This window comes from Dipodomys merriami, unplaced genomic scaffold (genome assembly GCF_024711535.1).
Source record: "Dipodomys merriami isolate MVZ:Mamm:240054 unplaced genomic scaffold, mDipMer1.0.p SCAF_5, whole genome shotgun sequence".
NCBI classification, from domain to species: domain Eukaryota; kingdom Metazoa; phylum Chordata; class Mammalia; order Rodentia; family Heteromyidae; genus Dipodomys; species Dipodomys merriami.
In genome coordinates, this window is record NW_027206068.1 from 56072091 (window position 1) to 56088761 (window position 16671).

The window sequence follows — 16671 nt, forward strand, 5'->3', positions numbered from 1 at the left end:
AGGATTACAGGCGTGAGCCACTGGTACCTGATGTTACTTTCACTCTCTTTAACAAAGGGCTGAGGATATGCATACGAACTTTGAATCTGGGGCGAATATAAACACGTTTCTTTGAATATTCCTGAGTTTCTGAACTTACCATGCAGTGCAGTTTGATGTCGCTTTCTGTGGATTAGTTACTCATAGTCAAAGATGATCTGAAAATATTTGTCTTGACTCTCAAGAGAGAAACCATGTTCAATAACTTTTATTATAGCATGTTTATATTATTATTTTGTTTTGCTTTTATGCTCACTTATTAATTTCTTTTTAATTAATGGACTCAGTTTTATCATGTCTCTTCTATCCCCTGTGGATAAGGTGAGACCTCTGCAGATATCTGACATATACTAACAGAGACTTTACTAATCAATCATAATATAACTTTCCTCTAAGCTCTTTCTATGCTTCTTTCTTTACAGTTGGAACTGAATAATATACTATGATCATCAGCAAGGCATGACATTTTCTATGTCCTAATCTTCCATTTTTTATATATAAAAGATTTTTATACGTATTCAGTTAGTAGCTGTTGTATTTGTTGGGTGATATTGATGCATTGAAATTCCTTTACTATGAAAGTCCTAATTGTCTTTAAAGTACATTTTTCAAGTTGAATAGTAGCCATATGGTTAGAGATGTTGCAAGTTGGCTGGTCTTGCATGAGCCAGAGCAAGAAGGAATAGGTTAATGACAGGGTGGTGCTTCACTAACACTTATAAAAGTAACACTTATTACTCCTGATGCTAACAACTAGATTACTACCAATAGAATCAGGTTCCCATCAGGAATAACAGTCAAGGTATTATATGTTTGCCCACAGAGGGGTAGAAAAGGGAAGGATAGGGTACAGAGCAAGGGAAGGAGATTTTTGGTTTTGGCTTTTCTAGTGGAAGGGCCAATAAACACTTCCATTAAGATGACAAAAGAAGGAAATGTACTCATTACTTTGCTCATGTAACTGTAACCCCTCCGTATAGTATTTTTAAAATAAAAAACGTACCAAAAAATAAAGATGACAAAAAGAAGTTATGGGGTGCAGAGTGTTTCCGGCGTTTCCTGTTCAGAGGGTTTACCAAGGCTCTGTTCACACTTTCTTCTTCCCTCTGTCAAACTTCAGTCATTTGAACGTTCCTTCTCATCCCTCCTATGGACTTGCTCCTTCACCCTGTTGGGTCTGACTTGTGCCCACAGCCAGTTATTTCTATAAATCTACCCTCCTCTTGCACACCAAGGAGAACCGAAAGCCTTTTTTTAGTATCGTCCCACTTGACTCTCTTCTGCCATCTTCCGTGCTCAAGACTCATCCTCCATTTTGGAAAGGGAATTCTCTTTTGGCTTTCCAAACACAATAAGCTTCTGATTCTCTCTTCCTAGCTTAATGTATTTTCTCACCTTTTAAAAAAAATAACTATTTCTTAAGAGCCTATCTATATTTGGATTATTTTAAAATTATCTCCTTAATTGACCACTATTCCTACACTCATGAATTTAATTTTTACCCTTATAGATTGTGAGTCAATACAAGGGACTCAAACAATACACTTAAAATCCTGCTGAAGTTTGGAGCTGGTGGCTCACGCCTGTAATTCTAGCTACTCGGGAGGCTGAGATCTGAGGATGGTAGTTCAAAGCCAGCCTGTGCAGGAAAGTCCATGAGACTCTTAAGCTCCAATAAACCACCAGAAAACAGGGAGTGGAGCTGTGGTTCAGGCTGTAGAGCTCTCACTTTGAGCTGAAGAGCTGAGGGACAGTGCCCAAGCCAAGAGTTCAAGCCCCACCTCCAGAAAAAAAAATCCTGTTGAAGATGTTCTTTATGGAAAAACCCCTCAGTAGGGCTGGGAAGATGACTCAGTGGTAGAGCGCTTGCCTTGCATGCCTGAGGCCCTGGGTTCGGTTCCTCAGCACCACATAAGCAAAAAGAAAAAAGCCGGAAGCGGTGCTGTGGCTCAAGTGGTAGAGCGCTAGCCTTGAGCTGAAGAGCTGAGGGACAGCGCCCAGGCCCAGAGTTCAGGCCCCACGACCGGACCCCCCCCCAAAAAAAAAAAACCAAACAACCCTCAATAGAACATGTCCTGGTTAATGCTATCAATTTCTCAAGTAAATCTGCTTTTGCCATGTCTTCTTCAGAAGATATAGCACAATTGTCTTACCACATACATGCACAAACATCCCCAGAGTTGCCCTAACCAGTCCTTATCCTAGGACTCTTACTTAATTACTTAATGACCTTTTTGTTCTGCAGTGTCTGTGGTCTAAATTCTCCCTTCACTTCACAATAGCCTTTCATCATTTGTCTGCACTTTGTAATAGACTTCTAATTGCTTTCCTCTATCCAGACTCTGAATGTCAATCAATGTGCTTGCACAATGCTATTCTAAACTGTGTAAAGCAGGCCGACTGTTCCAGTCTGTCTCCAGAAAATTGTTACTGAATTTCCATACATTGATTTTATGAATTATTTGCACTCATTTTTTTCCAGGAACATGATGTTTGCTTCTTTTATGATCACTGTAGATTATGCAGACAAATTTTTCTAACAATCAAGCATACTGCATTTAGCTACAGTTCTCTTAGGATATTGCAGCAGTCATATTTCCAGGAAGGGACATTTTTTTCATGGAGGTAGTTTTGGGGTCTGGTGGACCTTGTTTTGGTCCTCACAAGAAGTAGATGTCAGCTCTTTCAACTCTGGTAGTGATAACAGCTAGCATTTATTGAGTCCAGGCATGGGTTCTGTGTCAGTGCTGTTCTCAGTGCTGCTTATTTTAGGTGAACCTCACAGCCTTCTAAGAGAGACACCATAGATTATCTCTCTCCTATTTTTGGAAAGGTATCAGGTTTAGAGAGCTTAAGCAATTTGTACCGTTACCTAGCTGGTGGATAGGGGAGCTGGGATTTTAACTGAAATGTTCTAACCCCAGAGCACAGGGCTTTAGTCACCATCTTCTCTTTTCTACAGCAAGGATATTTTGATAATATGTATATATCAAAATTTATATAAGGAACCTGGCTAGGACATGCCATATGTAAAGAAAAAGTGTTTTGTTTTACATGTTTAATGTTTTTCAGAGGTATATATTTTTTTCTAAACCGTCTTATGGAATCTTTTTCCTCGAAGATTTTATTTTTATGCATTGTCATGCACATTTAAAGTGGTACATTGCATACTTTCATTCCTCAAAGAATGTGGATTGATCCAACAAATCATTGGAAGTCTGTTTATTGCCCCTGAATTAATTTTAGCTTTTTCAAGGTTTGTTTTTTCTCATTTTCTTTGTATAAGAAAGAAAACAAAACATGCATTTATTGTGATATAGAGATATTACACATAAGGCATATTTGTCTGTGTTTATCGATCTATTAACCAATAAAAGGACAGGGATGAAAAGATAGATGGTAGATGGATAAAGAGATAAACAGGTAGATGATGTACAGCTAGAAAAATGTTGTGTAACCCAGTCTCTTCCTCCATCGGTAGATTTATAAGATGGTACTGTACTTTAACTATCAATATGAAGTTATTGATGCTCAGATTTCATAAAGCCTCTTTTAATTGGGAGTAATCCAATATGAAATTATAAACATAAAATCATTGGTATTGCTCAAAGAGATGTCAAGTGATGTTTATTTAAAAAAAAGATGAGGTTATCTTAGTAAATTTTAAAGTAAAGGGAAATTTCTCTCCAGCTCCAAACATCTGAAAATAGGATATGACTTTTTGGACAGTTCTAAACCTTTGTAACATTTTTGATTAAATTGAGTGCTGAGTGTCTGTCTGCTGCCTTGATATATTGCATTTTGTAAGGTCATCATTTAAGAAAAAGTTTTAATATATCACTTATTTAATAATATCAATGTTTTTGAAATAGATTTTCCCATGTCTATATCAATATTTTCAATCAAAAGAAGATCCTTTTGTGTTTCTTCCTAAATCATTATTTCTATGTAATTCATAGATGTAAGAGCAATACATTTATTAAGAATAAAAACTGTATATTTCAAAGTAAATTTTAAGTGTTTTCTAATTTAAAGGAAATTTTGGCTAAATTTCCATGACTAGGGGAGTTGGACAGAAATTAATTATTGTAACTTTTTTTTAATGCTCAAATGCTTTCTATCTGCAATTAGTATACAAATGCATCAAATAGTCAAGAGAATAATTAAATAAAAGAATTTTGTTAGGCCAGGAGCTGGAGGCTCATACCTCTAATCTCAGCTACTTAGGAGGCTGAAATCTGAGGGTGGCAGTTTGGTTTGAATCCAGTTGGGGCACGAAAGTCCTGAGACAATAATCTCTTATTAACCATCAGAAAACCAGAAGTGCAGCTGAGACATAAGATGGTGATGTACTAGCCTTGAGCAAAAAAAGCTCAGGGACAGTGCTTAGGCCCTGAGTTCAATCCCCAGGGTGGACACACACACACACACACACACACACACACACACACACACACACACACACACACTTGCTCATGTACTGTGCAGAAACAGTATGGATTCAAGTGTATGAAGTCATTCAGTTGAAACAGTTTAGTCAGCATTTCTCTAACACTGACAAGGATAGAACAAGAACTTGGTGTAGATGTTAGGAAATGACCTCAGAGAGGCTTAGGATGTGGAATCCCAATCAAGGATACCAGTCTAGTTTTCAGAAAAGGGTTTATTTCTTGTCTCTAATTAGAGTATATGTTGAACATGTCATTTCTGGCACCGAATTTCAGAGGTCTTCCAATTACAAGTCAAATGTCTTTCTAAAGTTCCTTTCTAAGGTGGTTGCTGCAGTCAGTATTCATTGAAAGAAATAGTACATTCAAGTAGAGATCTGTGCAATCACAAATCTAACGTATTTAGAGAATAGGGATTTACATACATTGAATCTTTGGATTTGGGGGAAGTTAGTGTGCATGCATACCATTTTGCAAATAATTCTAGAAGGTTCTTGATCTGGGGATCTGCTTCATGGAGTGTGGCATCTGTTTCGGAGCCTGAATTCTTGTGTATAAAATGCCTACTTCCTGTTCCTCATCTCCCCCCTGTGCTAATCACCATGTGAGCACCCTGACAAGTAGATGCCTCCATACGGCTTGAAACAGACCTGACCTATAGCATCCGCCTGAGCTCCCAAAGTTGGAAAAGTGAAGTCCTGGGCAAGTTATGTGCCTTTTCCTGGAGGATGCTCAAACTTACAACATAAGCAACTAAAACTCAACTAAGCTAAAACTTTTCCAGTGGCTGAGAGCACAGATTCCTCACTTTCTGTAATAGGCTGGAATCACAGTTCTAAGTTTATACTTAGTGTCAAACATATGTCTGTAGAAGACTCTATTGCTACTATTCTTGCAAGGGCCTAATCCTTCAACTTTTTTTTTAAGACTCCAAAACGAAGCCTTTTATAATTAGTACCTCTTTTTATCATTCAAAGTCAAATGTTAGTCTCCAAATGTAACATAAATTGTTTCATGCAAAGAATATAGCTTCACTTCAGCTAACTACCATAATAGTATTTTTCTGTCTTATTAAAATGGTTAATGAAGAACCATTTCTTCTTATCTGACTAGGAATGTCTACAGACTTGTGTTAATTCCCTAGGTAGATGCAGCACACTTTAGTCTCACTACTAAAGAAGATCTCTATAGAAACCTTACAGATGTCTTGATAGAAAACAATAGCAAGTGAATCTTGTATAACATTTCTGTTTTGGGATTCTCTAAATCAGGAACAAATCATCTATGTAACTTGTGTTTGTAATGTCACCAACCCAGTGATTTTTTACTTACGTGTTGAAATGCTCAGTGAAGATCAAGTTGGTAGAGGTCCCAGTGATTGTTGTCAGTCCACCAATAGTAGAAGAATAGGCAATAGACAAACACATCAGTTTGCACATCATGTGGTCCTTCTTCGACCGATATTTTGTTCCTGTGACTGCATTCTGTTCAACAAGAATATAAACTCTGAGGCAGCACCACGTATGGTCATAATAAGCAGTAGTCATATTTCTCATGAAATGAATGTGTTCTGCCTCTGCTCTATCTATCTGATAATGTTTTGGCAATAAATACTGTTTTGGTATGATAACACAGGCAAACTAATAACATTATCTTACATTTCATAAAAAGATAATAATAAAAATATTCAAAATGAAATCATTGAAAGTTAGTTCTCAAACATAATTTTACTTATTGCCTAATCTCTCTTTCCTCTGACCCAGCTCACCTCTCTTCTCTTCCCTTCTCACCATGATGTCCAACACTTTTCACTATTTTCCTGCTGATGGTGGTGGTACATGGTCAGTAAATTCCTTGGCATCTTTTGAGGAGTTGTTCTGTCTTCATCCTTTAATGACTGATCCTCAGAGAATAGGTCTCTAGAGATTGAATGCTTCCAACTCCATTTTGTAAACACTAAGACATCAACACTACACTTAGTCTTTGGAAGCATTTGTCCTCTATTCACACCAAAAAAAATTTCCAGATAATAACATAAATAGGGAGACTCCTTAAACCATTCTCTTCCAGACATCACTACATTTATCTACATGCACATGTGCTTTTACATGCCCAGGCTCTGTTCAGTTTTTTCCATCTCCACTGCTCTAACTTAGTTCAAGTCAGCATGCTCAGTGGTGTAGGTTAATCTATAAATTATTTTGAGATTGCTTATATCAATTTCTTGGGTCTTTAAACCTGTCCTACTTACTGCAGGATTAGAAGTACCCAAAGAAGCCTGGAGCTGGTGGCTCATTCCTTGGAGATTCTTATCTCCCATTTAGCCACTCAAAAGCTGTACATGGCACTGTGACTCCAGGCTAGAGTGATATAGCTTAAGCACAAAATCGCAAGGACAGCACTCAGGACCAACACACACACACACACACACACACACACACACACACGAATCAATGTGTTTAAGAAAGAGAACTTGTTATTACTTGTCCTTTGGTGTTCCTAGGCATTTGAATATGTTTGGGTTTGTTAAAGAGACTGCAGCACAAAAGAGAGGTTTGAAATAGTCAAAATTAGAATGGGATGATCCATCAGCAGTAACCACAGTAATCTAAATTATATTTTCCTTATCCACTCATACATCAATAAAAGGGTTTTCAGTATCTTGGGTAGTGTGTCTAGCACTGTAATGCACATGGAGACACAGATATTCCTTTGCAATACTGACTTGACTTGGATATATACACGAAAGTGGTGTTACTCAATTGTAGATATATGTATATGTATATGTAGTGTGTATAGATATATATACTCTGGCATATATATTGCATACTGTGGTATATAATTTATGTATTTATGTAATTAGATATACTCTATGTAAAATGTTATATATAACAATGTATTATAGAATATACATTTTCTGTATAAATTTATATATGTATATATAAATTACTTGATACTGGGGTTTGAACTCAAGGACTCATCTTTGCTAGGCTATCACTGCACCACGTGAGCCAAGCCTCCAACCCTAATTTTTGCTAGTAATTTTGGAGAGGGAATGTCTTAGACTTTTTTGTTCTGAGCCAGCAGATTCTCCAAATCTTATCTTCCTAAACAGCTAGTCAGCCGCCACACTGGATTTTTAATGTTATGAAGAAACTTTTACTGTTTTATATAATTGTTATACCATTTTACATTCCTATCAACAGTATGCAAGGGTCATTTGTGAAGGCAGAACAAAGCATTTCTTGTTCTGATCAGATAGGTGTGCTGTGTGTGATACTGGCATAATAAGATGTGTGTGTGTGTGTGTGTGTGTGTGTGTGTGTGTGTGTGTGTGTGTGTGTGTGTGTGTGTGAAATCCTGACAAGGAAAACATTATCATACTCCCTAAAAATCTGGATGGATGTGGAAATGGCATTTAGCATGACCAGGTCAGCTGCTCTGGGATAGTAATTTACCTTTCACTTGTTAATTCACTTAAAGGTCAGTCCCCAGAGGTATCAACTCTTCACTCAGAAGAAGTAAATTTACAAGTGTCTCCATTTATCTTTATATTATTTTCTATGTGGAAATGATTTACATTTTCAGTATGATACAAATTTCCACTGAGAACTTGCAAAAATTATATGTAAATAAGGTAGAAAAATACACTTAAAAATTCTTATGAACAACACTAAGTGACAACTAAAACTTAGGGCTTACATATGATTGAATTGATAAGAATGGGTATTTTGAAATACAATGTGCATATAATCTCTCACTGACATTAAAACTTTCAAAAATACAAAGAAAAAATGGATTTAATATAAAACCTTAGCTGCCAACACTTGCTTATACATAAAAACAATGCTTAAATTGTAGTGGCAGATTTAAAATAAAATATTCAGAACAGAAAATAATTAATTCCTTATGGACTTTTTACCACACATTTTTTTTTGTACAAAGACCTTTAAAACAAACATTAATAATACTGCCTAAAATAGATGTTTATGCAAATATAGATCATTTAGACAGGCATTACAATTTAGGATATATTTTAATTTCAAATAAAATTGTAATACCTCTTAAAGGTGAAGAGGGTGGATGTTTTTCAGGTGGAATAAGAGATGCACAGTTTTTATCTAGTAGCCAACACTAGCTCCCTACAACTAGATTTATTGTAATTCTTGTTCAAAACCTGTAACTGCTGGGCTGATTCAAGCAAGGAGTGAAAACCATGATCAGCAGTAGAAAACAGTGAGAGTGAAAAAAAATGTAGCTTTTTAGAAAAGCTGAGATGAGCCACTAATTAAGCCAAATAAATGAGGAAAAAAAGATGACATTTTATAGAACGCAATCTTTAGTATTTTGTTCAGACAATAGTTCAACCTAGGACCAATAGTCTAACTCTAGCTAGAATAAATCACTTAAAAGTCGACACTAAGACACATTGCTCTTAGGATTCACATGTTTGCAGACACCAAGAAAACAATCACTCTCTCCAGAAGTGGGAGGATGTGTGTGTGTGTGTGTGTGTGTGTGTGTGTGTGTGTGTGTGCACGCAAATGTTGTATTTTATCCTAAGAGTATTGAAGAGAAAAACGTAATTCCAAATCAAGGGAAGAAGGAGGAGTAAATCATCTGGAAACAAGCATGAAGCTGGGGATGGCTGGAGCAGAAGTAGTCAAGTAGCTGCTGTACTAGGTGATCAAATGTCATTGTCATGGCTGCAGTGGGAACAGGAAAATGCCTGTGTCACAATGTGTAAGGAGAAATTTGGGGAATTACAGAATGATGTTTACTTTAAAACAAAAGAAAACCATATCCCTGTCCTTGTATAGGTCGAGAAATTAGGCTAACATGAATTACGTACATCAAAGTATTAAAATTGTTATTTGTTGATCATGGAATTAGTGTTATCTGTTATCTAATTGATACAGGTTGTATCTTTTACAATCAGAAAAACATATATTTGGATATTAAAATGTTTAAAACATTTATTTGTATAAAAATCAGAGATTTTTTCTGTAGGCAGATATTTAAAGAAGATCTGGTTTAAAGATGTAATTTTTCAAAGGATAAAATGAGTCTTAAATGGAACGTGAGTGTCCATGAGTCTTACATAAGTCTCTTTGTATCTTTATTCCTACTCAGTGATTTCCTGTCTCCCATCTTCCCTTCCCGCAGAATGTTTTTTATTTAATTAAGATTTCATACTACTTGTTACCATAATTACACTTTTACATTCAGTATTGATTCTGTCCGTGATTCATTAAGTATTAGACATACATGACACCCTTCCACACGCTCTTCCAAGTAATTGAAAACATTTTGTCCTAGGGCATGACCAAAGGAAGCAGCCTATGACATCATCACACAGATCCATCCCCCAAGGACATTGCTGCCCCAGATGTAACTCATTACCTCCACCTAGTGGTAGTGGTTGTAGACTTCAAGAGCAAGTTACACCTTTGTAAACTTGGGTGCTAAAAACAACATACATGAGCAAAACCAATGGTTTCCACAGGGCCACAGAAATAGTTCCTTACACTACATAAGGCATGAAAACATTAAGCTTTCTATTTATGATGAAAACTTATTTAAGGATAATTGCAAAAGGCATTAGTTCCTGCTAAACATTTTCTGCTTATCACAGCCATTTTACAATCTTGTAGGTATTTTGGGACATATCTTTGCACTCATTTTAATAATACATCATTTCATATGCTAATTTCTTAAACGTAAGAAGTTGCAGTGAAATTTTCGCCATACTCTATGCTCATCTTCCACAACTTTCTTTTTTTTTAATTTAATTTAATTTTATTTGAGAACATACTCCACAACTTTCTTCACTCAAGCTCTGAGGGTACCCTCATTCTAACATCGTGCATTGAAATATCTTTGCTTATCACAGTTCAATTGTTTTAGAGTTGTACAAGCGATCTTTGAAAAGAGCAGAGTCATATGATGTATATGTATATGCAATTATTTTTTCTTATCCCTGTCAATTAGCCTATTTTTTTAAAGGATATGCCACTAAATCAGTTCCAAGAATTCCCTAATTGTTTACATCTTCTTTCAGAACAATCAAGTGAAAGAACAACATAATCACATCAATAATCCTCTATTTCTATTATCTGGGTGATATTTCTTTCTTCCTGTCATAAAACTGATTGTTTTTCCTCCTGGCTCTACAAAATTCTAAGAATTTGGAAGGCATTTTTTTTCTCTTGTCCTCAAGTTCTACCACCTGTAAAAGTTGTTCAACATGTTTATTTTTTGTCATTTTTAAATAAATCACATTTCTTGTCTTTCCAAAGGATTTTATGCTATGCTCTGTTATTCTGGAATCTCAGTGATTTAGAGACAGACCAACCCTGTGTGTGTCAAGTTCATTCACTATGCTGACACCCAGTGGGCCTTTAATGAAAAAAATTGTATTCTTCCATTATGAAAATATTTTAGTATTTTAATGTGTATCCTGCTTTACCTGAAACTCCTATCTTTACCTGAAACTCCTGTTTTCTTAATGTTACTACTTCCTATTTTGTCTATAAAATTTTCCTTTGTCCTATGTAAAGATTTATCTTTACATAAAGTAAAAATAAAAAAAATCTATTACACACACACACACACACACACACACACACACACACACACACACACACACACACACACACACTTGTGTCAGTCCTGTGGGCTTGGATTCAGGAACTGAGCTCTATCTCTGAGCTTTTGCGTTAGTGCTCTATTACTTGGGCCACAGCTCCACTTTGGCTTTTTTTGGGATGGCTAATTGGAGATAAGAGTCTCACAGACCTTCCTGCTTGGTCTGGCTTAGAACTATGATCCTCAGATCTCAGCATTCTGAGTAGATAGGATTACAGGCCTGAGTTCCCAGGGCTTGGGCTTTATAGAGTGCTATTTGTATTTTATGTATATAATTTCTTTTCTTATCTCTCTGAATATATTACAGACACTTCCTTCTCTCATATACTGTTTTCTGCAAGTAGCTGTTTTCGTTTTTCTTGGAAGCTCTTTCATGCCTGGGGCTTTCTTCGGTTACCTAAAATTTTTTGTTTGTTTGCTCACATTCAAGGCAATGGGAAGCTGCCTAGAAACTGCCCAAGTGTTTTGAGTTTTGTTGTTGGCTGTGGTATTAGTTTACTGGCCTCTTTTTGAGAAAACAGTACTTTCAATACGTTCTTATGGTTTTTCTTGTGCTGATTGCATTCCCCAGGGAAGATCTGGCTGTCCTCGTTCCCCCCCGGCCCCCCCCCCCCCCCCCCCCCCCCCCCCCCCCGCCCATCACTCCTGGAGAGCACAGATTTGGTCCAATGTAAGGTGGAGTTTTCAACATTCAATCCACGGGCTTTTATTTTCATAGTGACATCCTCTCCTGAACTGTGCCTGCATCCACATGACCATGTCTAAAGATTGTACTTCTGTTTGGTAGAGAAAGAAAAGTGCATCCGTGTGGAACTGGGAAAAGCATTTGGGTATTTAACCGCTTCATGAACACATTTCTTTTTCTTACTCCCACTTTTTGACATTTAAAAATAAACAAAGGAGGGGCTAACAATGTTCGACAAGAAATGTACTCATTATGTTACTCATGTAACTGTGACCCCTCCCCCTCCCCCCCTACAGCATGTTTGCAATAAAAGAAATTGGAAGACTGCTGCTATGTAATTCGATTGGCTTTACTCATGAACTTATTTAGCATTCAGTGTCAATCAATAACAGTCATTTTCCAACCATCCTTTAACATTCTACCTTCCAAAATGATTTTGTCATCCTCTCTTCTCTTTATATTTATGAAATAGTAATTATGGCTCTAAAATTTAATTTTAATTTAAAATTTTAATAGATTTTCATTCAACAATATCAAGAACAATGTTACATGTTATGAATTGGTATATCAACATACATATTAAAAATTGGACAGAGAAATATTTCAATTTTATCATTCAGGGTATGAAAAGGCTTAAGGCTAAAACAAGTTGTTATTTTGGCAAAAAAATCTCATAATTCAGTACAAGATTTACTGACAAAATTGTAAATGTTATGTTGTGTGTGTGTGTGTGTGTGTGTGTGTGTGTGTGTGTGTGTGTGTCCTAGTCCTGGGGCTTGAACTCAGGGCTTAGGCACTGTCTCTGAGTTTTTTTTTCCAAGGCTAACACTTTGCCTCTTGAGCTACAGCTCTACCATCAGGTTTTTTTTTGTTGTTTGTTTTTGGTGCTAAGTTGGAGATGAGAGTCTTATGGACTTTCCTACTCGGGCTGGCTTCAAAACATGATCCACAGATCTCAGCCTCCTGAGCAGCTAGGATTACAGGAGTGAACTACCAGTGCCAGGCTCTTACTCTTAAATATTTAGAAGTTTCCCCTATATTCTCTTAGGCAAAAACAAAGTGAAATAACATACACACACACACACACACACACACACACACACACACACACACACACACCCCTGAAACACTTTTCTAGAGTAGTGAAATTGTAGCAACGATATGTAGACTATATGGTAGATTTAGCTTCTTAGTACCACAACGGATCAGGTCTCTTGTCAAACAAAGTATTAAGTCCAAATAAAACCCAAATGGGTCATTTAACAAGAAGGAATAAGGAATTGAATTTTGACCTTAGGATTTCAGGAGATCTTGTTGCAAAAGGAATTTGGAATGGAAGATAATGCTAGAGCCAACCAAATGTGATAGAGTTCATATCCCTTATGAAGATGAAGAGCAAAGGGAAAACAATATTTTCTAAAAAATCCTAACCACGAGCAACTTTTAAAGTAAAACTTGGCTTTACTGTGTGTTAAAGAAAGACAGCAATATAGTTGAAGACTTAAAAGGCAGCTTCCTCAAAGAACTTAAGTAATTCCTAAAGAAGTTTCAAGGTAAATTAGCCTTGCTGTGTTTAAATGCACAAAATAGATACGGTGGTAACAAAGGAGAAACAAAATATATGTAAGTTTACTGATCAATTAAAATGAATTAGTAATTAATAATGTCAGCACACAAAAAGATTATAACAATAATCAAGCAAATCTGGAAAGAGACACAATTATAAAATTTGATGAATAGACAAAGGGACAAAATAGAAATAAGGGAAAATTACAGAACAGGAAGAGAAACCTAAGTTATCACTGACATGAAATTTAGCAAGAAAAAGAGAATTAAAGCAAAAGGAGATAGTTATAAGATAAAAAAGGAAATACAGCATGTTAAAGGAGAAGAGACTAAAAACGAGGACAAAGCAATTGAATGTTGAAGAATGTCACAATGATTTCTTTTTAATTGTTAGAGCACACAAACTCAGGAGGAATATAACCTTACATATATCAAAATGAAACTCTAACACACATACACACACACACACACACACACACACACACACATACACACACACAATATGTTAAAAGCAACCAATGTGAAAATTTTCTACAGAGGAGTGACAATTTTAACTAATAGCTAGCCCCAAGGCAAAATGAATGCCAAACGTTGGTATGCCAAAAGTAACTTATAGTCATTCTTTACTTCAAGCATTGTAAAGGCCTTTCTACTAAACAAAAACTGAGAGTTTACCACTAAAGACACTCCCTGGATTATATTCTGGTCCTTCAATAAGCATTATAGGAATAATAAAATCAACATATTTTGGAAAGATTATGCAAAACGAAAGTTTTAAAACATTAGAAACGAGAAGATATGGAATTATAAACAGTATAGAAATCATATAAGCAATAAGTAGATAGATATAACAGATATCCACATTTTTTACATAAATTCCTAATAAATTACAACTAATTAAAAGAGAAAGAAAATCTGAATAGCCCTGAAGCCAATAATGAAATAATTTCTTGGGCCATTGGCTACCTACTGACTTCTTTCTCTTCAGCTAACTGGAGCACAGAATAGACAGAGGAAAACAGAGCAGTCACCTTGAACCAGAGTTCAAAGCTAAGGATGGTAGAGCAGAAATAAGAAGAGTTAGGGTCCTCATGACTCTGGCACCATGGCACCATCTATTTCTGTCTTGTTGAAACTTTGGTTATTCAGAATATTTGTTGCCATGACAAAACACATACTCTAGTGCAGGCAAATGAAAAGAGGAATAACTGAAAAGAGAATAGTTAACATAGAATCTGAAACAATGCTTTCAAGGAAGGAACTGGATGAGGAAGGAAAATAGAACCAAGTAAAGGCTCATAGATATCTCTAGGCAATTATATTCTTTTTCTAAAGCTGAAGTGTGGTATATTCTATTTTATTCACTTAATTATTCTTTAAAATATTCAGGTCCATGTTAACATGTATACAGTAGTGAAATATTTCATATCCAAAACACATAAAGTAAAATTTGAGGACAATGTAAATATATTCCTCTTTTAGGAAATACCACTGGAAGATTTATAGAAACACACTGATGCTGTTTTCAAAAAACAAATGACAGTACTCAAATAAGCGTGTTGTGTGGAAGGTATACAGTATAGTTAGATCACACTGCAGTTGCTTACACCATGGCTGGGTTTATGCTGTTGGCTAGATAATATTTCAATAACACAGAATGTGAAGAACTTCATTTTGAAAACTCATATAGAAGATATATAGGAGAAACAATATTATTGATAGTCAACTTAACAGTAAAATGTTTATATAGAAAAACAATGAATTGCAACTATCCATGGCACTAGGACTTTGAGGTCAATAAGAATCAAAACATAATTTGGGTCATAAATTATTGCTCTGGTTCTTGAGGAGGATTTGAGTAAGTAAAAGACAGCAGGAGTGTGTCAAGTGAGGGCTGAGTAGCTCTGTTACTGCCTTGACCACCAAAAGTCCCTGACATCTAGATAATAGGAGACTATTCAAGGAAAGAACCTTACCTGTAAAGCATCTATACTTGGCCCAAGAACCAGATGTTTCTGGGATTGCTATCTGTTTGGCAAAATTAATGTGTCTAGTTACTCATGATGAGACACATATTTACAACTGTGCTCACTGGGGTCTTTGAGTTGTTAGAAAATATTTAAAACATGACTTCAAGCTGTTAATTGTTATCAAAAAGGATTTTTCATCCCCTCCCTAGACTAAACAACACTAACTAAAAGCAAGATATAATTTAAAGAATTTTTTCCTTTGAACTTTTCCCCTTAAGGAACAACAGATTATATTACATTAATGAAAAACAATTATGTCAGATTTTTCATTAAAAGCACACTGATTTTCCAATTACATTCATTTGAAGATGCCTAGAGGTTTAGGAATCATATACTATAAAACTCTTGGGAATCTCTTTAAATAATACTAATGCTTTCAGAGGAGGGAACAAACTAGCAACTTGATTTTTTCTTTGGAATCTACAATTTGATTTTTGGATACCTAGAACTTATTTCTCATCTTTCTGCCCCAAGTGAAATCAATCTGATCTATAGTTCTATCTTTAAATTTTTATATATTTTCTTCTCTTACAATAGCTCTTACAATAATTCTTACAATAAGAGTTCTTTTAATATAGTTGTATTTTTTGTGCTGAACTCTGGTCCTGGATGCTGTCTCTGAGTTTTTATGTGCAAGGCTAGCACTCTAGCACTTGAGCCATATTTCCACTTCCAGGTTTTGAGAGATTAATTGGAAATGTAAATCTCATGGGCTTTCCTTTCCAGGCTAACTTCCAACCAAGATCTTCAGATTGCAGCCTCTTGAGTAGCTAGGATTATAGGTATGAAATACCAGTACCCAGCTATAATGATAATTTTTGAGAAAATATTACTAAATTTATTCATTCAATTCCCAAGTATTTACTCAATACTTATTCAGTGGTATCACTATTACAGGTATTTGAGATAAGTATTAAATGTGCAGAAATTTCTTCACCTAGAGATCCTACATTTTAGTAGAGGAAACATTAAGGAAAAAGTAAGCAAATTATATAATTTATAAGGTGACACATGCTATAGAAAAGTTAGGGCAGAGTCAAGTCTAAGAGGGAGGATATGGGATTTTTACCACAAAAGGGAAGTTTTATGATGTTCACTGACAAGCTAGTATTGGAGCAAATGTTAAATGTTTGTTTCTTAACCAATACTATCGTTATTACAAACAACTTTACCATTGGAGAGCAAGTCTTAACTTTCATGTACTTATTTGAGGCTCTCTGCTTACTAGACACTAAACTTTATAAAGTTCATGTGT

At 35.7% G+C, this 16671-nt stretch overlaps 1 protein-coding gene across 1 annotated transcript in view; it reads right to left on the bottom strand.

Moving 5' to 3' along the window:
• The window catches only part of Slc13a1 (solute carrier family 13 member 1), a 66808-nt gene that overhangs the window by 24986 nt on the left and 25151 nt on the right, over positions 1–16671 (bottom strand). Inside the window, exon 7 of the mRNA XM_069996661.1 lies at positions 5820–5971. Within this exon, the coding sequence (XP_069852762.1) occupies positions 5820–5971 (152 nt within the window). The remainder of the gene's footprint in view (positions 1–5819; positions 5972–16671) is intronic.